We start from the raw sequence: 24,747 nt of genomic DNA, 5'->3' as shown, positions 1-24,747 counted from the left end.
GAAGATATGTGTAAATGTCCTATTCCTAAATAAGTTACCTTATTTACAACTACTTTAGATTAACTTGTTCTTGGTATTTGCTCATTCAAGAACATGCACCATGAAAAAAATCTTGGTATGGATGAATGGCACTTTCAGGTACACATAACATCGAAAATATATTGGAGACTCAGTGATTGCCTACCTCACAGAGAGGATAGTACAAGGGACCCTGAGATACTCTGCAGAAGAAAGGCAAAACAAACTTTAAAGAATTAATGTGTTTATAGAGGATGTTTTATTTCTGATTCCTCCTCCTTCAAAATTGGTTATTGTTTGTCATGTGAAACCCTAGCAGTTTCTTCAGATTCAGCGAGGCTTGCTTAAAAAAAATAAAAGTTAAGAGAGCTGCTATGGCCAGATATAAATGTTCAGGCCCCAGAACTTTTTAAATTTCTACCCCACAATTTTTCCCTACGTTGTATCATTTTGGAGCACCCTGGCCCTGTTTAACCTACTTTGATTTTTAATCCACCAACCTCACTTATAAATTGTTGGATTGGACAATTGCTCATTCTTCACAGCCTTTCTACAAGCCAAAAGTTTGTAAGCAGAGTTCAATTCTCTTCAAATTCTACTGTTGTCATATTGTAAATGCTTTGAGGTGACATTTCTGCTTCCGTTATCTCCACTCCTTAAATTAACCAATTCTTCAGTTTGGTTACCTTTCAAACGCAGATCAAAGAGACTTGAGGGTTTTTTTTTCCTTTAACCCACAGTTCATAGTAGAACTGATTTTTCTCTTCACAGTAAAGTGCAAAACTGGTTTCCTTAGGGATTCAATGGCTCCTTCAATGCTGTTACCTTCAACTATCTTCTCATGAATGTCTCCAAGATCCACATGAAGAAAGGGTGCATTGTAAATGCAAGATGTTCTATAGTATGCGATTATCAGTTTCTAACAATAGCTAGGCACATTTTTGAAAAAAAAATCAGAAGTTAATACAGCATTGCTATTTATTATCCTATAATTAAGGCATTGACAGTTTTCCTATTATAAAACCTTATTTGCAAAGGTTCATAACTCAAGAGGCAAAAAATTCATTTCACGATAATGTCTGGATTACCATGTTGAAGCATTTAAAATATTTTAGCAAAACAAATTTAATCTGTCACAGGTTTGCCATTTTCCAGCTGTTATTTTGCAGCATTTTTTCACCCCACACTGCTTTGTGTGGAGGGGTTAAGCATGATTGGACGCTCAAAAATTAGGGATTACACTAAGGGACAATCACTTTATTGTTGTTTTGTAAACCAGAAAAGCAAAGTTCATGAAAGTAAAGAGACTGGAATTAGAAACGGTGCTAATAATAAATTAACAATTTTGCTATACCTGAAAAATTTCCAACCCTTAGACTCTAGCACTAATCAGTGAGACAGAAAATAAGTGGAAGAGCAACAAAACACATGGCCACCCATTATGGAAAAAAATATTAGCATCCTTTCAGCTTTAAAAATCAGGAACATGTAATAAGATTTTTAAAAGCATCTGTGTTCAAAGAAAAAAGGTAGTATCTGAGTTCAGCTACAGAAGAAAATATTTAGAGCTGGCATAGCTACCACAGCATTGAATTATAATGGAAGCACAGAATAAATTGTGACTTTGAAAACATTAGTGGTAGCTATGAGTATCTGCAGAAGTGGCAGTGAAGACAAATGCTGGAAATAACTATATATTCTTTCAAAAAGTGAGTGCCATTAGCATTTTGAGGTGCTCTTTTAATAGAAACATATGAATCTGAAGCAGAATGCCCTCTCTGTACATAGTTATCTCAGTAGTGGTATCTCCTGTTTTAGTGATCCATGCTTTGCCAAGTCTGTTTGGACTGGGGTCTAGAACAGTGGTGGGTTGCTACCGGTTCGCCCAGGATGCTTCGCTCTGCTCACCTGCCCGGATGCTTCTGAGCATGCGCGTCGTGAGCATGCACGTGCCCATGAGCAAACCGGTAGCAATGGGTTTTGAAAGCCGTCCCTAGTCTAGAACATAGCCATTTTGTCACGGCCATCTCACTGCAGCCAACTCGCCACAGGACAACTCACCACGGAGAATTCCACGTGGTTTAACTAAACGTGATAAATATTATCTGTGACTGTTTTTTTGACATTTTATTTCCATTGGGTTGGCTGTGGTGAGTTCTCCCACTCCACTGGACTGGAGCATGCTATATGCAGCACTGCCATTGAAAATTACTGTACATTAAAACCTGAGCTGGTATTGCTTATATTACACAGATTTATTTGTCTACCTTCACCAGTTCCCAGTTTAATCTTGGACTCAATTCAAAATGCTATTAAAAAAAAAATCAGAAGGCCATCACAGGTTGTGTACTGTCTTAAAGGGTCACCTTTTCCTACCTGTACTGTCTTTGGATAATGTTTTCTCAGAATCCCTTTCAGATGTGATCAGGCAGATGTTAAGAAATGCAGGCCTTAAAAAAAAAGAAAAAGAAAAAAAGAAATGCAAGGCCTTTTTAGCAATGGCACTGCAATGGCGTTCTGGCATGTTCTCCAATGTTCATGACAAGTATTTTTATATTGCCCTATGCAGTGGTGGGATTCAGCCAGTTCGCACCACTTCGGGAGAACCGGTTGTTAACTTTCTGAGCAGTTTGGCAAACTGGTTGTTGGAAGAAATCATTAGGGCAGAGAACCGGTTGTTAAATTACTTGAATCCCACCACTGGCCCTATGTCTTTTAATGATTATGGGAGCCTATTCAACATATACGGCTCTTCTATTTTATTCACTGGTTTTCATATTGTTTTTCAGCTTTATTAGAATGCTGCATCATAATTATTGCACTAATCACACTATTTTTATACATGTGTTGATCCTGCAAGATGCCCTTTATTTTAAGATGGCCTATAAATACAATCAGTAAATTATTATGGTTGGTCGCACAGTCAGCCAGATCTTCAGACTGGTTTTGGCATTTTTATCCATCTAGCAAGTTCTTCCTAAGGACTTGGGAAAGGCAGATATTATCGTTTGATGGTATCATCACAAAATGTAAGGTGTTTCAAATAAATCAGTTGTTTTGGGATTACACCCAAGATGGCCATTATTACAGGGAGACCTTAATTTATGACCACAATGAGGCCTGCCCATCACAGTTGTAAATAGATGTTGATGCTGTTTGATTGTGTTAAAGGTATTGTTGCAGGATGTAAGCTGCTCCAAGTAAAGTTGACTTCGGCAATTGACTCATGGACACATTGTCAATGCCGATGGTGTTCAAGTGGGGCTCCAGATAGTTTGGGATTGCACCTAAGATTCCTACTGTTATTGGTACTATGTTTGCTTTATTTTGCCACAGTTGTTCTACTTCTATTTGCAAGTCTTTCTGTTTTATGATTTTCTTCAGCAGCTAACAGATCCACTGTTTATTCAGTGTCTTTGCAGAGGGGATATTTGCTATCTGCTGCAATCTTCTTAATTATTATTATTACTACTACTTCTTCGATATGCAAGAGAATAAAAAGTTTGGCCCATCTTCTCCTAGAGTATCTTCAGAATTACTTAAGTACTGAGACTGGAAGTATCCTGCATTCCAAACTTCAATAGCAGTATCTGCAATGAGAACTACCAGATGTTTAAAGTTGCATTCTGGGGCACTACAGATCACATTGCTAAATTCCAACAGAAAATTGAAAAAGCAAGAAAATTTCGTCATATTGAATTTGGCCTGAAGGAGCATACCAAGGGTTGATACCATCCCCTTAGCCATTTAGCGTAAGCAGAATGTGTTATGAAAAATGCTAGATGAAGAAATAGAAATAAAAATTAATATTGCCAGGAGAAACATTCAGCAACCTCAGACACTACATGATGGGTAGACAGAATCTCACTGAACACTGATGAGGTTGTTGAAAGTTTAAATGTTTTGGACACATAATATAAAAAGATAAGAGTCATTGGAGAAGGCACAGATACTTGGAAAATTAAAACAACAACAACTGAAAAAGAGGCAAACAGAAGATAAGGCACCTGGTTTGGTATAAACAGCTCTAACAAGATGGATAATCCTTATAAACCTGTTACCATTTACCATCCATAATCCAGGAATGCTCACAATCTGATACCTGTAACTTTTGTATTTAGCCACAGACTAAATGCAGGTCAGTAACTGAGGTTAAGATAGAACGGAAGTATAGGTAGTCCTCAACCTGGAACCATTTGATTAGTAACTGTTCAATGGCACTGAAATGACTTATAACAATTTTCCACATTTATGACTGTTACAGCATTCCTCGTGGCCGTGCAATTAAAATTTGGATGCTTTGTAACTGGCCTTTTTTTAGGATGGTTGCAGTCATGTAATCAATCGCCTTTTGTAAACATCTGAAACATATTGATAAATGTATGTATCTACACCTGGAATATGCTAAGTAAAAATTTCAAGGTGTACTTTATTAAAAATAAGATATAGCACATTTGAAATTTTGGAGCATCTAACATCAACAAATGCAGTTGCTCTATCATTGTTAGACGTACAATCAATCTATAATGAAAAGCTCCCATGTGCAAGTTGGAGTATCAATTTCTCATTCCCATCCCATCTACTTAATAATAAAACAGGCCATAACGGGGGATGGGGGGAACCCCACAAATATCTGCATTTTGCCCCCATGGAAGAATTCTGATGTCTGGCTGTTCACCGGCCTTGAGAGAAATAAACAAGTCTCCAACCTTTTGTTTCATTGGATAGACGGCACCATATAGCATATTTCCCATGCTAGTTTGAATTACAGCTGTTTATCTTGCAGCTTTCTTTAAGATTAATTAAATGCAAATGCAACTCTGGGAATCTTGGATCACCTGCCAGACCCCCTTATTAATACCTTCACTTAAAAGCCCCAGTGCCATGGAGTCATTAATTTGCAAAAGGGGGGGGGGGAGAAGAGGAGGAAGAGATGGTGGGAAGAAGTGCAAAAAAGCAACCTCCTCCTCTCCGTAATTCCTAGAGATCTGCCCAATTAGACAGGGTGGGTAGGTTGGAGAGGGAGCAGCAGTCCTCCTTCGAGACCCTGTGGCCCTTGGAGGACACAATGAGGCTGCAAGGATAACCTGGCAGTCTAGGTAGAAAGCTGGCCGAGCAGCAAATGTTTGAAGTTGCAATCTTGGCTGCCATCACGTCGGCCAAGGGAAAGCACGCAGGCTCCGTGTCATCCAGTACAAAGGATACAAACAAATTCCACCGGAAATTCAATGTGGCACCACATATGGGATACATGAGCATAGTTATACAACAGGCCACATTTATTTTTTCAGTCTCCTGCCTGTGATGCCGAGGACATGTGTAACCATCGTAACGTCTCTGGGAATCTGCATTTAATTTGAGCCGGAGTGGTGGCAGGGATCGGAGATCTGAAGCCGCCACAGGTTTGTGGCAGATGGCTCTGTGTCAGCTATGACAAGCAGCCAGGCTGAGCTTCCTCTGCCTCTTTTCCTCTTTCGCTCTGATCAGGTAAATATGGACACACACACACACACACTAGAAAGTCTTCCCCGTTTTGCTTTCGGCTGCAAGTTTGTGACTTCGCCCCATCTGTCACAAATCTTCCCTGGGTTCTGTTGAGAGGAGAGACCTGAATTTACCATGGAGCACTGCCCAAGAAAACTGAGATGTTTCACCCTGTGAGAACAAAGAGACAGAAAGAGAGAGACAGAAGAGACAGAAAAATAAAAGAGGGTTGCACTGTCAAATATTTGATTAATACATAGATGCACAGTTATGTCCAATTCAAAAATTCTCCCTTAAAATCACATGGATATATAAATACCAGCATAATACCAATGTAAATAAAATAAAATCCTGCCCTCCAGTTAGATCAAGCTATAGGGACTCGGTCCCAAGTCAATGTAACTTTTGCAAAGTAATACGAGAAGCTTTTGTTGCTTAACTCTTGTGAGACTGGACTGTTGCTCTTTGTACATTTCACCTGAAATCAGGAAAGATTTGGATTATTTCAGATTATTTCATTGTGTACCTTCTCTCCTTTTCCTCCTTCATTCTTGTGCAAAAAAAATTCCCAGCCCTTCAGAGATTTAGCACAACTTTATTTGGACTCACAAATGTGAACTATAAATGGCTCATAGAAGGTTGAAAGCAGGATCAAACAGACAGAAAAAAAACATGTTCTACAGAGAGAGAGAGAGAGGGAGAGAGGGAGAGGGAGGGAGAGAGAGGGAGAGAGAGAGGGAGAAAGAGAGAGAGAGTGCAATGGTAGATATCTCTGGTTTTATTTTGTTATAGTATGCAAATCATTAGGATACAGAAGCACCCATGTTAATGCTTTACCATTCATTAAGGGCAATAAATCTTGATTTGGAAACATTATATTAATTGATCTTTACAAGCAGGTAAGTCTCCCTGTTAGATAAGAACTGACTGCATAAAAGCAACATGATAATTTTGCTGGGTAGACCAAGGGCCAGACGGGATAGCTTATGGGAAAAGGGGAATAGCATCTTCTAGCATCTTTTTTCTTTGTTTAAAAGAAACTGAAGAGGACTAATCCTCCTCCCATATACTGGTACCCAAATTCAAATCATCCTCTTCCCAAATCTGTAGGGACTATTATGGAAGACAGAGAAAGATAGAGCAGTAGCCATTTGGAATGTCTTTCCTTCTTTATAACTAACAGCAAATTGGATAAAGATGGGGTGGGCATAGCTGTAAAATAAAGGATTAAACCATTTCCCTCATTCAATTTCCTGGTCCAAAAATAAGCCACCATTTCCCCTTACCAGCCTTTTATGCAAAGAGGATAAGTGGGCAGTACTGCAATCCACATCTCCTAATTCACATGTAATTTAGGCCAAAGCAAGGAAACCTATGCTAAGACGAATAGTCTTCAATTCTGATTTGTGATTCAGTTTGCCTGCTCTCTGCATGCATGAAATGTGACCTTGATTACAGACTGTGACCCCGGAAGAAAAGATGGCAGGGAACATGATAAGCTGATGGTTACATAAGATGAGGGAAGAGCCGAGGTCAAGAATCCCTGGCACCCTCAGATATGACAAGCAAAACTCTAATCTGAAACCTTGGAGAGCTGCTCTAGTTATTCTTGATGGACCAATGTCAGTACAAAAAAGCCTATGTCCTTATGAGTTTTGACCTGTGTAATGGATTCCTTCAAAAGTTGGCATGTCTTCTCCTTGCCCTGCATTTTTTTCCAGAATTGTCTTGAAGGTAATTGTCTACAATTCTTTCTTTATCCTCCTTATCTTCTCAGTTCCTCTTCGCTTCACCATCAATGTTAACTCTCAGGGATTCCTTGTTCTTTCTTTTTGCTTTTCTAAGTCCTCTTCTCTGGTATCTAATATGTTCCTTTCTGTGTTTTTATTTTTAAGCTCTCTGCATCTATAATCTTGATCTTTCTGAATAAAATCTTTCAGGTAATGTTGCCCATTTCCTAGCAAGAAAGTTAATGCTTCTGATTCATCTAATGCTATGCACATTTGTACAAAATGTATCACCTTCAGTGCCCACACCATCATTTGTAGGATAACTCTATAATCATGGGATGATTCCCTGTACTTCTTTCCCCTTCTCCAAGCTGAAAATGGCAGAAAGATTATTTCTCAACTGCAGTTTCAGCAACATTTGGGTGCATCATAAACGGAAAGATACAGACGTTTAGGGAATAGGTTTTCTTATAATCCTATTTACAGAATGCTCTCCCAGAGGATTTCACCTATGTCCTTCCCATTGTTCCTCCTATTCTATGCAGAGGTCTTTTTATGCTGACACGGTGGCTCAGTGGCTAAGACGCTGAGCTTGTCGATTGAAAGGTCGGCAGTTCAGCTGTTTGAATCCCTAGTGCCGCGTAACAGGGTGAGCTCCGTTACTTGTCCCAGATTCTGCCAACCTAGCAGTTCGAAAGCATGTAAAAAATGCAAATAGGAAAAATAGGGACCACCTTTGGTGGAAAGGTAACAGCGTTCTGTGCGCCTTTGGCATTTAGTCATGCTGGCCACATGACCACGGAGACATCTTCAGACAGCATTGGCTCTTTGGCTTTGAAATGGAGATGAGCACCATCCCCTAGAGTCGGGAACAACTAGCACATATGTGTGAGGGGAAACTTTACCTTTATCTTTCATTCCATTGGTTGTTTCTGTTTTTATTTTTTATTTATTTGTTACGAATTTTGCCACCTATCTCGTATCCAATAGCTCTGGGCAGCTTACAACATAAAAGCATTAAAAACAACAACATTAAAATCATCAATTATAAAATAACACATCAGATAAAATTATTATTAACACAAGACGGCAAAGGAGGGAGCCGGACACATGGGTGTGGGGGGGATGGGATTAGCTTTGAATTAGTTAACCACCTCCAGTAGGAAGCTCCTCCTTTGGCTCCTCAAGCCATCTGGTCTTAAGGCTCTTATGAAAAGTCAGGAGGGTGGAAGCCAATCTCACCTCAGGGGGTAAAATATTTCAAAGGACTGGAGCCATGACAGAAAAGGCTCTTCTCATGGATCCGGCCAGCCAAAATTCCTTGATTGACCAAGTCCCATCATGTGAGATGGTTCCTCAAGTAGTTATTATTCCTGTCATAATATGTTATATAATACATTACTTGTAATATTTATTATTAATAATATACATTATTTCTTTTGTATATGTGTATTCTTTTTGTTGTTGTAAATTGTCCTGGTGCTACATTTGAAAAGTAGCAGAAAAGTAAGAAACAGATAAATGTCTCACCACATATTGCAAAATCAATAACAAGAAAGGACAAATATGTAATGGTTCTATTCGTAAATTATCACAGCACCCTCTTCCTTCTATTAGTAAATTATGATAACTATCTTCTTCCTTTCTTCTTTTCTCCCCCCACTAGCTCCATTTTTAAAGCCTTAGTTACAGGAAATCCCATTTATGGGCCTGGTGGACCACCTCAAGATGAATGTAAGATAAGTAACTCTGAAAAAAAATAATAAAAGGCAGGGAATTTGTACTGGTGTCTAGGAAGCAGTAACCAGTTAATGACAGGGTTGTGTAAAGTCAGTTCTAAGGCAAAGGGAAAAGAGTGAGTGAGAAATGGAAGTTACTATTAATAATGTTACCTGTCCTTTGTGACAAATGATGGCATGAATATCATCCACTATTTTACTTTCAACCTCTAACCACCTACTCTCTGTTGCAAAATGGAATATTCCCATTCTGGCAACCCAGAAATCTGGTGATGGGGGGGAATGTGGGAATGGGAAGGCATGAAATTAAAAAGCATGCTTGCTACGGATCTATTGAATTAAACAATAGGAAAGAGGTCACCCGTGCCTTCTGCAATCTCTTGTTAATGTCTTTTCTGCAAAATTAAATGATTCTCTCTTGTAAAAAAAAAAAGAAAAACTATTTTATATCTCTCTCCCCATCCTGCCATGTTCCAGGGACTCAAAAGATTCCACTCTTACCCTATTCCCCTATGTGCTCCGATGCCCTTTCTCCAATGTTTCTAACTCATCAGCCCGTTTTAATTCCCTCCCTAAAGGATGCTGGAAGCTTGTACTCCCCATATAGTTTTGAAATAGAAAGTTTGATGCCCTTGCTTTTATACTGAAGGTTCTGCTACTCACTATGGCAGCATTACTTCCTACTGTACCTTGGAGTGTAACTTAATGCTCAGCTAAACCTTCTCTTTGGGCTAAAGTCGGAGTATCTCGAGGGAACTGAAAATAACATGGTGAAAGGCAAATGAAAGACTGCACAAATACAACCAATCCAACTCTTTGACTGGTTACTTCAAGGAATACACTGAGTTATCAAACACGGACATGCAGTCTTTTAAGTCTTTAACAGACCTGGCTAACTGCGTTTTGCAAACCCAGCCTGTATTTCTCACACCTGCAGTTAAAGTGAGAATGAAATGTCAATGTGGTACAATCCAAATTTTCCCTTTCTTGGCTGTGATGCTTTAAGCAGCCCTTTCACAGGCCTGAAAGGAGCAAAGGTTTCATCTGAAAGCAGTCTGCCTTCAGGTTCTGCTCCAAGGACTGAAGGTTCATTTCTGCTCCTCCACTCCACCCCATCTCAAACTCTGGCATTTTTTCCATCTTGTCCTGCTCTGTGCTGTGCCTTGTTTTCCTTCTACTAATACTTTCATTACTATTTGGGGTGAAGGTTGGTCTCTGGCTGGTGGTGAAGGAGAAAATGGAGAAAGAGAGAGAGAGAGAGAGAGAGAAAGAAGAAGGGAAGAGAGAAATAGAAAGAGGAAGAGAGAATTTCTTGCTATGTCTTTTAAATAATCTGCTTCTTCAAGCACAGCCCTAAGGCACAGGATGCATCCAACTGCATCTATGTAAATCCAGGTTTGGCCTGCGTTTGGTTGGCGACCACTGTTTAGTTCAGGGATGCAAGTTAAGCAAGATATCAGAAATAGATATTAGCAACGGTTACCTATAACCCCCTGTTATATCAAGCAACTAGAGGATAAATCTCACTAGGAAGCAGGCAGCTTCCTAGTTTAATTGCCTATCTTTTTAAGCAAAACAAATAAAGGGGAAGCAAATGGGAGTTTGGCAAGGAAATTAGAAGAGCCGTACAGAATCAAGTGCCAAGGAAGGTGAGAGACTGCTGGCTGTCTGCTGCTGGTGACTGGCTCCTAATTGCTGCTGATCCTTGCCTTGAAGGTTGACTTCTGAATGACTGTCTCAATCTCTGATTGGAGAACATTGTTCTTGCTGTCCTAGGTGATGCAACTCAAAGGATCATATAAGCTGGAATCTAATTCCCAGAGAGCATGAAGACTTGTTTTTCCTTCTTTCGCTCCCCCCCCCTCACCCCCATAATCCTATTTTCCTTTTCAGGAAGAAAAAGAGCAGCAGCTTCTTGCAAGAGATCTTGCAAGCAGGGAAGATTTGCAAGGAAATTTGGGTACAGGAGTAGGTAAGGAAGGTTGCAAACTAGGTGGGCAGTAAGGGAAGCATTATCCCAAGAAAGTGTGTGTGTGTGTGTGTGTGTGTGTGTGTGTGTGTGTGTGTGTTTGTCTTCCTGCCTTAGGCAGATTCAAATGACACCTGCAAGTTTTCTTCTTGGGGGAGAAAGGGAAGGGACCCGAGGAAAGCATTGTACCACTGAAATGCGCCAGAAAAGATGAGAGTGCTGAAATTCTCCAGGAGGGTCAAAGAATGGGAGGCGGAGGGAGGGGGAGGGAGGGGGAACATCAAAGAATGGGAGGGGGAGGGATAAAGGAGGTAAAAGAGGCAAAGATGCGGGGGGGGGGGATGTGACCCAAAGAAGCTAAAAAAACAGAAGCCACTTAATGCCAGTAAAACTCCAGAAGTGACCCCATGGTCTCTTTCGAGTGGATGACCAATTGCCACTTGAGCATAACAATTTGCCCATTTCCTATGGATATCTTGATACTCTTTCTGTGACTCATGATGATTCTTTACATAATCAACATCGGTATATCCAATAGTTTTTCTCTATTATTTGGCCTGGGATAGCAATCATTATCCCAACACTCCCTTGTACTGGAGTTCAATTGATCTTGTTGCTAGAAGAAAAGGAGGTCTCAGCTCTAGTGATTTCATGGATGTCGCCATATAGTTTTCTTGGTACGATACAGAAGCGGCTTAATACTGATTTCTTTTTAAGATAGGCTTTCATCTTTTCTCTCCAACCTACAACCTTAAGAGTTTCTTTGTGGTCCCCTATCCAAGTCCTAACCGAATCTAATCCTACTTTGCTTTTCTAAATCTGCCAATAATTGCTAGAAACTGTCTTGTTTGCTGCTTGGGATGATTGACTAGTATAAAGAAGATGAGATTACAATTGAGAAACCACAAAGAGATGCCTGCCTGCCTGCCTGTCTATCATCTACAGCATTGGGAAAAATTCTTGAACGTCAAGATTTACAGAGAATAAAACTAACTCAAGTGCCATGTTTAATCCTGTTCTGTTCTGATTACCCAGAAATGTTTGCAGGATAAAGTTGCCTTATACACTGTAAGCCGCCCTGAGTCTTCGGAGAAGGGCGGGGTATAAATGTAAACAAAAAAAAAAAGTTTGTATGGACTATTGCCAAGAGAAATGAATCCAAATATAGGTATAATTTTATAGATTTTACTAGCTATAATGAACAAAAGTTATTAAAATAGATGCTTTTAGAGGAAACTATGTGACTTGTTGATAAACTAGGGACCACGGGTTGGGCTCTGTCTTTCCAATAGACACCAAGAACGGAGTAAGTCTCAGATTCACTTTGTATGGAACAATACACCCCGGGCTTAGCCATAACATGTTGCTGTGCCATATTGTTTACATTGATTACCTTTTTGTAGCAAGCGTAATTCTGTCTCTCTTTTGCCTCTAACTTTTTAACTTGGCACAGAGGCTGCATATAATTGACAATGCAATAATATGACTAGTTTACAGTATGTTATTAATAGGCTCACAGCAAAACACAAAGAAAGAAAGAAAATAGCTGACTGCCCCAGCCCGTATTTTCTACATTGGGCTGAAACCAGTGACTAAACTGTATATACGGTACAAAGTGAAACGCTCCCGTTTTGGTTTTCAGGTTTTTGCATTTGACTGAAACTCCAGCCAATTCTCGTAGAAAAAGAAAGAGCTGTGCCCCCAGCTGCAGGATGGTCTTTCTCCGGTTTCAGCCAAACCCATAGCAAGACTAAGTCTAAGCTGACCAGACGTCCCACTTTTGGCGGGACAGTCCCGCTTTTGGCAAATTTGTCCCGCGTCCCGCTGCTTTTTTAAAAAGCCCCGCTTTTTCCTGCGGAGGCAACAACTTTCAAGACACGTGGACTTCAACTCCCAGGATTCCCAGCCACGGCTTCCCGTGCTGCACTGCGATTGGCTCCCTCTGGCCACCTTTCAAAAAGAGAGCTTTGCCATTGGTTGCGCAGACGGGGCACGCTGGCAATTGGGCGTTGCTAGAGAGACGGAGGCGTGTTCCTGCTCCGCCCAGGCCCCATTCGACTCTCCTGGCAGACGAATTTCCCTCAAGCCAAGCCCGTCCCGACGGCGGGGAGCAGCTGAGCCCTCATAGCAAGGTGGATGCATGGGAAGGCCCGGGGGTGTCGCTCGGTTCCCGCAGGAGGAGGAAGGCCTCCGCGCCTGGACTGGGCTGCGAAGCGGGTGTCAATCGCCTCGGCCTGCTGTCCACCCAGCAGGACTGTCCTGTGGCCGCCTCCTACCCATGCAGCACCAGCCTACCCTAACCCATCTGGAGAAAGAGTGATGGAGAGAAAGAGGGGGGCAGAAAATGATGAAAGAGAGATGAAGGATAGAAGGGGGAGAAAGATGAAGGAGAGAAAGAGAGGGAGGGAGAAAGAGAGATTAAGGAGAGAAAGATGTAGAGAAAAATGAAGGAGAGAAAGAGAGATGAAGGATAGAAGGAGAAAGATGAAGATGAGAAAGGGGAGAAAGAGAAGGAAGGAGAAGAGAGATTAAGGAGAGAAAGATGGAGAGAAAAATGAAGGAGAGAAAGAGAGATGAAGGATAGAAGGAGAAAGATGAAGACGAGAAAGGGGGGAGAAAGAGAAGGGGGGAGAAAGAGAGATTAAGGAGAGAAAGATTGAGAGAAAGAGAGGGAGGGAGAAAGAGATTAAGGAGAGAAATAGAGAAAGGTAGAGAAAGAGATGGAGAGAAAGAGGGAGGGAGAATGGATTTGTTCTGGTAATTGGTTTAACAAGCATGGCACTGAAAAAGTGACTTATGACTGTTTTTCACAGAACATTGCAGCAAACAGTCATTAGGGCAAAGAAGCTATGTCACATGACCATCTGGACATGCCCACCCGGTCACATGAAGCACCGCAGTTGTGACATGAGTGACATGGTTATTAAAAATGCTGCAACAGGGATAAATGATGACGGTCATAAGTGTGAGGACTGATCAAAGTGCGAGAACCTGTCAGAAATCACTTTTTTCAGTCCTCTGGGTAGTCCCTATATGCATTGGGACTACCCAAACGGCTGAAAAAAGTGATTTCTGACAGGTTCTCGCACTTTTGACCAGTCCTCACACTTATGACCAGTCCTCATTTATCCCTGTTGCAGCATTTTGTGCGTAGGGACTACTCGGAGGACTGAAAAAGTTATTTTTGACCTGTCCTCACACTTTTGACTGGTCCTCACACCTACAACTGTCCTCACATTTTACATTTTGCACCTTATCTTGTAACTGTGATGAAGAAAAGGGCCGAGGTGGCTCAGGCTGTAAGATAGCCTGTTATTAAAACACAGCTGCCTGCAATTACTGCAGGTTCTAGTCTCACAGGCCCAAGGTTGACTCAGCCTTCCATCCTTTATAAGGTAGGTAAAATGAGGACCCAGATTGTTGGGGGGCAATTATTTGACTTTGTAAATATACAAATAGAATGAGACTATTGCCTTACACACTGTAAGCCGCCCTGAGTCTTCGGAGAAGGGCAGGATATAAATGTAAATAAATAAATAAAAAAAAGCAGTTGTGAAATAAGTGACATGGTTGTTAAAAATGCTGCAATGGGCATAAATGTGAGGATGGTCATAAGTGCGAGGACCGGTCAGAAATTACTTTTTTTAGCCCTCTGAGTAGTTTCTATGCCCATAGCCAGGGCCACCCGGTCACATGAGCAGCTAGCCATGCCCACCCAGTCACATGACCACCAAGCCGCACCCCAAAATAAGCCACGCCCACAGAATCGGTACTAAAAAAATTAGACCCCCCCCTCGGTCAATGGTGTCCCACTTTACCAATGTTAAAATCTGGACACTATAACTAAGTCCCAGTTTCCCTGGTTTGGACTTGCACTTAAAACAACAATTAGGAAAAGAGTAAAACATTGCAGGTAGACTTATAAGCCTTTTGTAAAATGTATTAAGTATTTAAGAAGCAAATGTGGCTGTCTGAAGAACATTTGCACATGGGAAAATATGGGTACTTTATTTAATTTATGCAATTTTCTACTGTCTCTGTCCAGATGAACTGTAAGTGGGGTACAGACATTTACAATATAATAACGATAATACAAAAGTTATACGTTAGAATAGTAACATAGATGTCATAAATTCTTGATGAATAATATTTAAGCCTTCTGGAACAGTGGGGTTTTTACTAACCTCTGGAAGGCCATGATAGTGAGGGGCAATTTCGCCTTGGGGGACAAGCTGTTCCATAAGAGGGGAGGCCCCATAAGGATCACATTTTGGGTCCTTCCATCATATCTTAGCAGCAGCTCTCATTTATATGAAAAATAATTGACCACTATCTGGGTCAGAAAAAGTACATCAATAGACTGAACTTGGGTAAGGAATACTGGGGGAGGCAGAAAGCTAAACCTGAAAAGCAAAGTATAATATTTTTGCTTTCAAGAAAATGTACTGTTTCTTGTTTACAGCAACAGTAAGATCTACAACATACAGTTGGAAGATTAGATATCTAGGAAACAGATCAATGGGTTCCGAAAGAATGCAGAATAGATGGGAAATTATATTTTAAACACAGGATCTCTTAAGACAAAAGAACAAGTTCCATTATTTAGGTTCATATTTTTATCTCAGCCTTCAGCAGATTACTATGAAGCAGTGTTTGGCAAACCCATGAGATAGGCAGATGGACTCAAGAGCTCTTCATGGTACTTTGTCTCCACATTTGCAAAAAGCCCAGAGTCAAAAGTTTTCTGTTGGAGATGAAGAATATGGTTGCACCTCCCTTTCTGCTTAACTTACAGCTCATCTGGCAGTTGTTCTTTTGTTAAGTTTCTTGGGAATGGGACACTTTCTTCCCTGTCTTGGCAGATTGTAGGTTGGAAGGCCAGTTGCCTGTCTTCCAACCAACGGCATGGGTAGGGATAGCTTTCCTTCTATCTCATCAGGCTTCTCTCACCTTAGAACAGGCTTCTTCCAAACATGACAACTTTAAGACTTGTGGACTTCAATTCCCAGAATTCCTGCTGGCTGAGGAATTCTGGGAATTGACGCCCGTAAATCCTACAGTTGCCAAGTTTGGAGAACTCTGCATTAAAAGATTTCCTCAGTTCTGTCTAATGGTAGGTCCAGTTCCATCCATAAATATGGGATTTCCTTCCCTTGGAGGCAGAACCACAGAGGTCCACAGCTGCCATGTAGGGATATCCAGAATTAGATTAGGAAGAATTTGCACCCATCAGGTGTAATGAGCAAATATTTATCCAAGTATGTGTAGATCGTGCCAGGTAACACTGCCTGGATATAATTTAGCAAGGAGCCAATGCAGCCAATTAAGCATTTCACTTACTGGAACTTATATAAAAGGCATCTCTTTTTTTCGCTTTTTTTGGAAATCATACTCATTAATACACTCCAGCCCACAATGAAATGGAAATATCCCCTGGAACCCAAAAGACCCTAGCCCCCCCCACCTCCCAACCACAAAGCAAGAAAGCAAGCTGTCTGAAACAAAACTGTCTAACTGCAGTTCCAGGAAGAACTAATGTCAACGTAAACATTTAAGGATTTTTTTTTCTGTCTCTCTCTCTCTGAAGCCTCCATGTACAGCTATGCAATACTATTGACTCAAGAAGTAATGTTGAACACTGGAAGTGTTCAGTCAGCATTTTAAACTATTATGAGCTACCTTCTGAACCATTGCCAACTTAATAGACAATGAAAGATAATGAGCTTGAAATTGGGTGTTAAATTGCATTTTTGGTTCTCTCCTTTTTTTTTTTCTTGAGGTTTAACCATTTCCTGCAGAAACAATATTCCTTGTTGGTGTGCCCTCACATAAATGTCCACTCTTAGGTCACCCATAAAAACCGCATGTGTAAAGAACAAAATTATTTTCATTCACTCGCACAAATGTGGGGCACTGGGTGTAGGGGAGGCATGGAAGAGTTATAAAAAAATATCAAGGGGAGGAGTCAGAAATTCTTTTGGGGAAGGGAGGAGGCATATAATTGCGCCTTTATCCTAAACAGAATGCATATGAATTGTGGCCTGGTTGTATTAACAAGCATATATTTATTAGCAGCAGAATCAACACTATTTCTGGGCCATCTAGGAATCAAGAAGGCAGATGTGACACTTCCCCCCCCCCCCCAAATATAAAGCAGCAAGATGCACTGTTGTAGGGAAAAGGATGGACTTCATGGACAGCACGGAAAAGCACTATCTGTTAAGTACATTTTCACACGTTGTTTCCCCGAAACAACCTGCACCCAACCTCCAAAGCCTCAACTGTGATCCCAAAGCTCCTTGCAAAATTGCTGCTGAATTATACTTTTTTTAATGTGACAAAAAAGGAAACAGAAATATGAAATAAATTAAGAGAGATCATATTCGCTGCAAATTAATTTCAGATTAAAATGAGAGAAGAAAAGAGCCAAGTGAGGTCCTAGTCTGCAAAACGGGGCATATTAAAACCCCATTACAGGGAGTCCTTGATTTGCAACTGTTAGTTTAGTGACTCTTTGAGGTTACTTAAAGGTAAACCCTTATGACCGGTCCTCGCACTTACGACTGTCATAGCATTTCCATGGTCACATGATCAAAATGTGGGCGTTTAGCAACTGGCCTGTATTTACAACTGCTGCCGTGTCCCAGGGTCATGTGATGGTCATTTGTGACCTTCCCGGCGGCTTCCGATAAGCAAAGTCAAGGAGGAAGCCAGATTTGCTTAACAAGTATGTGAATCACTTAACGGCTGCATTGATATAGTTAACAACCAGGGACAAAAAGATCATAAAATCAGGCGCGACTCACTTCAGAACCACCTTGCTTAGCAATGAAAATTCAGATCTCAATTCTGACTGTCAATTGAGGACTACTTATACTGATATGGCTTGGCCCTCTGCTAGTTTTCAAGAGAAGCTAACAGAAAACATACTTGAGGGACAGCATATTATGTACCAATGAAGTAGAATATTTGTAGCTCAGGGTTGAAATGAGAGGATGCTCTCTGAGCTTGCTTGTTTTCTTGCAAATGTTTCATTACCCTAACTAGGTAACATCATCAGTGTTAGTAAGGAGCGCAGTTTGCTGTCAGTTTATATTCTGAATGAAAACTGACATAAAGAATGTAAACTGACAGCAGACAGCATTCCTTATTAGCACTGATGATGTTACCTAGTTAGGGTAATGAAACGTCTGCAAGAAAACAAGCAAGCTCAGAGAGCACCAAGGACCCCTCAGTGTCGTGTCCCACTCCTCCGCTGACAGCCGGGTCAGGGAAATCCGAATCAGGCTTGCCTCTGCAGCTCTGCCCAAAGTCCTAGCAAAGTCCTCAGAGCAGGCAGGAGACCAGTAAGTGACTTCAGCAAGATAAGTTCGACTTTTGCCTGACTCAGAGACTGCCAGAAAGCAGATCCTTTATATAGGCCATGGGGTGTGGCTCCATGACTCAGCACTCATTAAGGCCTGCCCCTCCCTTCCTTCTGTTGCCTCCGCCTATCCAATCTTCTGATGCGAGGGTCACTCCAATCAGCTGTTGGTAATAAACCCTCCTCAGGCTCACATGCTGTGGAGGAGGGGGAGGGGTCTAGCTGCTCCGTTTGCCTGGGCATGGAGTCAGGGCTGGGGCAGGGAGGTGCTCCTTCTGCAGTTTGTCTGGGCATGGAGCCAGGACTGGGGCCGGGAGGCATACATTCCTCCGTGTTCGGGAGCAGATAAGAAGGCCCCGGCTGCTCTGAGGGCGGGCAAGACACAACACTCAGAGTGTTAAGATTCTGAATCCTACCGATAGGGAATGAACGCTACAAAGACAGAGCGATGATACACAGACCAAGATAGCATAAGAATACGGGGTCTGGGAATCGAAATTAGATGAAATCAGACCCCCACTCCCCAAACAATATAAGGTAGTCCTTGTTTAGTGACCATTTGCAGGTATGATGCGGAAGAAAAAAATTAACATTATGAACAATTCCCATGTTTATAACCTTCACAAAGCACAGGAAAGCTGAAGTAAGATCATAAGCCATTCAGAGTCATTTTGCAGGGCAGATAGGCATAACAGATAGATACATTCAGCCGGTTGTACCCGGTTCGGGTGAATCGGTAGAGGCCGAATGCGGAATGCCCCACCCACCCATGTGGATGTCATGACGTCCCATTTTTCCACGTTTTTGAGGCTCTGCGCATGTGCAGAAGGCCTTCTGCGAAGCGCACATTTGTGAACCACTAGGAAAGGTAAGTGAATACCACCCCTGGATGTAGGTCGGTATCCTGTTTCCCCCAAAATAAGACATCCCCTGATAATAAGCCCAATCGGGCTTTTGAACACATGGCAATAAGACCAAGCGCTTGTTTCAGGGTTATTCTGCATTACTTGCTGCATTACTCACTGCTACAGGAGGATAAAAACATGAAGAACAACAGGGTTGCTCCTTTTCTGAACTTAGCCTACAAATGCCATTAAAAGGCAAAGAACCAAACTGAACTCATTTACAGAGATTTGAGTGAGGCAGAAGTTGTATAAAGAGCCAGTTTGGTCCAGCACCAGGCTGGAGACTGGGAGTTCAAGTCCTGCCTTAACCATGAAAGCCAGCTGGGTGACCTTGGGCCAGTCAGCCCAATTTACATTTACAGGATTATTTTTCTGATGAAAATAAGAGGAAGAAGGTGTGCTGGATGTGTTTGCTGCCTTGAGTTGCTTGTCAAAATAACAAAGGTGGGATACCAATAAATAAGTAAAAATATATGTAACTATATGTGTGTGTATAGTTACGTATGTGTGCATGTATGAATGCATGTATGTATGTATGTACGTACGTACATATGTACGGACAGACAGATAGAAGATAGATAGATAGAAACAGACAGACAGACAGCTAGCTAGCCACAATGCAGTGCATTAGGCATTCTCTGCAATGATCAAAACAAGTTAAAGCAGAGGGAGAAACATACCTGGGCCATCATCTGATAGGACAAAGTAAGCTCCTCTTATTAACATAATTGTAGGATCTTTCTCCCCCTCTCTTACTTTCCTTTTAAACTAATGGATTAAATTAATCCAGGTTCATTTTTATAAGCCTCTTGGGTCCATGTATGGCGGACAGTCACTTTAGAAAACAATAAATTAAAAAAGAAGACAAAGTGTATAGCATATACTAAGTGCACATATTTCATAAGACCTTGGGTTAATACAAGTGGCATCCAGTGTAATTAATCCTTGTTAGTATAACAACTAATATCCCTCCATAGCATGTTTCCTTTAAACAGTAGGATGTTAATTAAATGTTTCTTGTGTTTTTTTTTTCTCCTCTTGTTTTGGAAGGAGGGTTGGGTGGGTTCTGTTTTTTTCCACTAAGCCAAAGACAGCATCATGTTGCTATAAGGAATAAAATACCTTATAGAGATGTTTCCTTACAATCTCTGGTCTCGTGCAGAAATTCTGAAGCCTTTTAATAAGCTGTTCAGGTGTAGAATACAGATATTCAGCTGCAGGAAAAACAGATACATTTTTAATGAAACAAAAACCTCAAAGCACACACTCGATATTAGTCACTTTACTAATTAAAAATGCATATTGCTCTGTGCCGCCTCGTGTTTTACATTATTTAAGCATGATTTTATAAGGTTACCTCAGCTCACAAGGATGTTTAATGCTAAATAAGGCTATGTAGTTGTGCTGTTTAGACATCTCCTTTGGGTGATTAAAATACATTATATTAATGTAACACAATGCATATATAAGACATTCAGTGATGAGATTTTTTTCCCAAAGAATTGGTACTACATTAGTGTTACCCCATAGTAGGACTGCATACTATTAAGCATTAAATTGTTTCAAATAATTTAGTATGATTTTTCAGGCTTATTCCCCTCCCCCGAATATTATTAAAAAGAAAAAAAATCTGCAAGCTATCATAGACAAAGCGACCTTTTTAATAAACTCTATCATTATAGGCTGTGTATACTAACAATGAAGAATGCTATTTCAAAACTAGCTTTTGTGTTATCTTGAAAGAACAGATGGTAAATATAAACTTCGTCTAATGTATTAAAACACATTAAAAAATTCCTTAGCGCTAACATGGTAGCTTGCCAAATAAACAATTGCTCTTGCTTAAGTTTATACTCAAACTTTGTATTTTCAAATTAATTATAAATTAAAATACCTCCCCACTAAAAAAGGAGGAAAAATAAATGTATAGATAGGACACTACCTGGAAATATTTCTGGGTAGACCAAAGCATTCGGACAGAGGGGGTAACAGCCACAGTGCACCGCTTCTATCCTAAAAGAGAGGAATGCAGATTGTGTATTATTATTGCATTACTGAGCCCCAAAGAGTATTTTTGGCGAGTAGCACAGAAGTTGGATTGCAACGATCATATTCCCTCAGCATCAGTATAATCTCTTTACATGCCAAAGTTGCTCTTTTTCTTTAAATTTTTTTTTTATTGATCATATAAATTGCATATAATGGAACAGTAAGCGTATGTTTTGTTAGCTAAATAAATCAAAGCACAGCTTTTTCTTTAAATGGCTCCATACATTTAATATATATATTAATATATATATATATATATATATATATAAAATCAGTAGACAGACACAGGATACAAATATGGGCCGTTCTTCTTTATGGTAACCGGAGAAGAGTGAGGAACCTGTAATACACTTCTTCTCCTTTTCAAGCATACTGTCAAAAATAAGCAGCACTGACCCAATGTATCATAGCAAACAGACTAACTCTAGGAGCAATAAGCCTTCATTGTGATGAACATTGCAACTACACCAGTAGTGGGGTTCAAATCCCGGCACTACCAGTTCACTATCGGTAGCGCGCGGGTGCACCTGCTTGCTTTGCGGGTGCGCAGCACTTCTGCGTTTGCACAGTGTTTTTGATAATGTCTGGGTGGGTGGGCGGAGCCTCCCGCCACCACTATCAGTTTGCCCAAACTGGGGAGAATCGAAAGCAACCCACCACTGAATTACACCCGCATGTGCAGGCACTGGGTGACGGTCTAGGACAACTCGCCACAGCCAACTCATCCCAACCAATTCGCTACAGGACAATTTGCCATGGCCAACTCGCAGCAGGACAACTTTCCGTGGGATAAAAGTTTCAAAATCTCAAAGAAATGGTGAAACAGAATCATTAAAGAAAGGGTGCAAAAGGAAAGACAAAATGAAATGTGGATGACCAAAATTAAAATAATTTTAAAATGATTTTAAATAATTAAATAAAATTGTTGAATTGTCTTGTGGTGAGTTGTCCCAAGGTGGGTTGGCTGTAGCGAATTGGCCATGGCAAGTTGGCCATGGCAAGTTGGCAATGATGAGTTGGCCATGGCAAGTTAGCTGTGGCAAATTATCCCATTCTGCTGGGTAAAAGCCCAATGAGGGAAAGATCTAAATTTACCAGCATAAATAAGTATGAGGAATTGTTCCCAGACTCAACACTCGTTGCGCTGGATACCATTAGAATATTGGAACACAGAAGATGTTTCTAACTTTAAAAGGTGATTTCAAAATTACATGTATCTGTACGAAATTAATGTGATTACAAAACTCCTGAGCATGAGACAGCTTGGCACAGACATGTTTCTCTTTTATTCATGTAAAAAAATACAGTGACTTTGCCTAAAAGAGTTGGATGATGTATACTTGAAAAGACTTAGTTATACTTATGGGTCTCTAAACTTTTAATGACTAATTATAAGCTTATTATTGCTCTTGTGGCAGAGAAGCATGCTTGAGACACAACCATTCTGGCATCCATGATCAAATGGATTACAACAGCAAAATAATGACAATGACAGCAATAGAAAAAGCTAGAAAATAATAGTGCACATAGACACGTATTTGCATATAGTGATTCTTCAGTACAATGGTTATTCATCTAGTATACACTAAACTTTATAAACAAAACTGGAAATTCTATTGACCAGACATTACACAGCAATTTTTGCATGTACATTAATTTAGCTGACCTTACTTCTGTTTTTGAAATGGAACATCTACAGCTTAACCAAATTGTAAATAAAAACAGCTTCAAAGGTTATAGTTTGTATCCAGCAGGTGTTAATTTAGCAGTCTGAACACTTTCTTGATCTAGTGGAGAGTTCCATCAATGGTATGAGGAAGGGAGCACTTCACCCCTTTACAGCCCTATTTTGATCAGCATGGGAAGTAGGCAAATGCAGTGAGAATTAACATCCTTCTTCCACTGATTTAAGTTTCCAGGAGATTAATGAACATTCCATCAGCAGAGTGGTATCAACTAAATACAATCCTATAGCCTCAAATACAAGAAAGCAGCTTACACAACTGAAAGAGAATTCAGTGAGATTATTTGGATTGTCATGCTTCCCCACATCTCCATACTTTAACCTGTCTGTTACTCAATCATACGTGTCAGAAATTGGGGAAGCTTGGGTAGGATGGCCAATCCAAAATCTATAAATATAGCATTGAGACTGATATACCACTCCTTAGTGCTTTATAGCACCCTCTGAGCCGTTTACAATGTCAACATTTTGCCCCCAACAATCTGGGTCCTCATTTACTGACCTTATAAAGATGGAAGGCTGGAGTCAACCTCGAGCCGGTCAAGATCGAACTCCTGGCTGTGGGCAGAGTTAGCCTGCATTCTAACCACTGCATTCTAGACTGCATTCTAACCACTGCACCACCTGATATGGTATCTATATATAAGGGAATGTTTTCTGAATACAAAATGTGATGAAGTATCTTTTTGGCCAGTAATTAGTTTTCTTCAGAGAATTTAAAGGCATATTTTGTTAGCCACACAAAATTCAGTAGAGTTCAGATGATGAGATTATGTAAGAAAAAAATGTGTATTTTCTATTATTTCCTTTTCTAAAACAGAATAGCAGGCCAAGATATAGTCACTATTATCTTTAAAACACCGTAGCATCTTCTTTGCAACGACTTTCTCTGTCTCACAAATTAATAAAACCAGGATCCAATATTTATGTAGTTTGACAGATAAAAGGTAGGATTTGGAATTAATCCTTTTATTTGAAAATGACCTTACATACTGATGCAAAAATAAACACCTGCCAATATATTCCTGGAGGAGTTGGGGAAAAAAGAACATGAAATGTAGTGTATAACACAAGCTTTCATTTAAAAAAGAAACAAAGAAAAAAGAACTCAGTTAAAAATGCTAGCTAAGCTCAACAAAGAGTGATCTGCTATTAATCCTAGGATACATATGTAAGGAGAAACTGTATGAGACCATTAGTTTACACACGTGGATGGGATCTAGAAGTTGGTCAATGGATTGTGGGAGATAGGCTGCCTATTAATTTTGGTAGCAATTTAGAAACAACCTAACATTTTTCTATAATAACCTTGTAGATGATAAGTTCAAACCATGGCAACCACACTTATCCTTTATTTTGATTCTTAATTCCAAGTATCTCTGGTGAAACAACAGAGTCCCTAAAACTCCATTGTTAAAATGACCTTTATATTCCAATTAACAAATCATCTGCTAAATCTATGAATCTTAATATTCAAATCTATTCCCTTCAATTCATACAATTTATCTGCAAATAGTTGTTGGGCGTCTGATTCTAAATATAATTAGCTGATAATTTTGCTTGGCTGAATTACTTTTCTGGAGGGCCCGCTAAGTCTCTCAGTTGCATTATCTAGCAATAATGAATCTGATAGGTGAAATTTTTTACTGTAATGAGGATGAGACACAGTTGTGACACCTGAGTCTAGTAATAACAGAAGACTGCTAATTATCGACAGCACTTTTTTGTGTGATGCAGAGAGGGGGG

At 40.3% G+C, this 24,747-nt stretch overlaps 1 protein-coding gene across 9 annotated transcripts in view; it reads right to left on the bottom strand.

The window, feature by feature from the left end:
• Positions 1–978: 978 nt before the first annotated feature.
• The window catches only part of GTDC1 (glycosyltransferase like domain containing 1), a 283,243-nt gene continuing 259,474 nt past the window's right edge, over positions 979–24,747 (bottom strand). For all 9 annotated transcript variants that reach the window (XM_058193541.1, XM_058193532.1, XM_058193524.1 and 6 more), the window contains 3 exons: positions 21,151–21,221; positions 20,331–20,422; positions 979–5,673 (listed from right to left, as the gene is read on the bottom strand). In XM_058193541.1, the coding sequence (XP_058049524.1) occupies positions 5,590–5,673; positions 20,331–20,422; positions 21,151–21,221 (247 nt within the window). In that variant the 3' untranslated portion in view covers positions 979–5,589. The remainder of the gene's footprint in view (positions 5,674–20,330; positions 20,423–21,150; positions 21,222–24,747) is intronic.

Source organism: Ahaetulla prasina, chromosome 1 (assembly GCF_028640845.1).
Source record: "Ahaetulla prasina isolate Xishuangbanna chromosome 1, ASM2864084v1, whole genome shotgun sequence".
Taxonomy (NCBI): Eukaryota; Metazoa; Chordata; class Lepidosauria; order Squamata; family Colubridae; genus Ahaetulla; species Ahaetulla prasina.
Note: the sequence above shows the minus strand (reverse complement) of the source record. Positions and strands in the feature narration are given on the sequence as shown.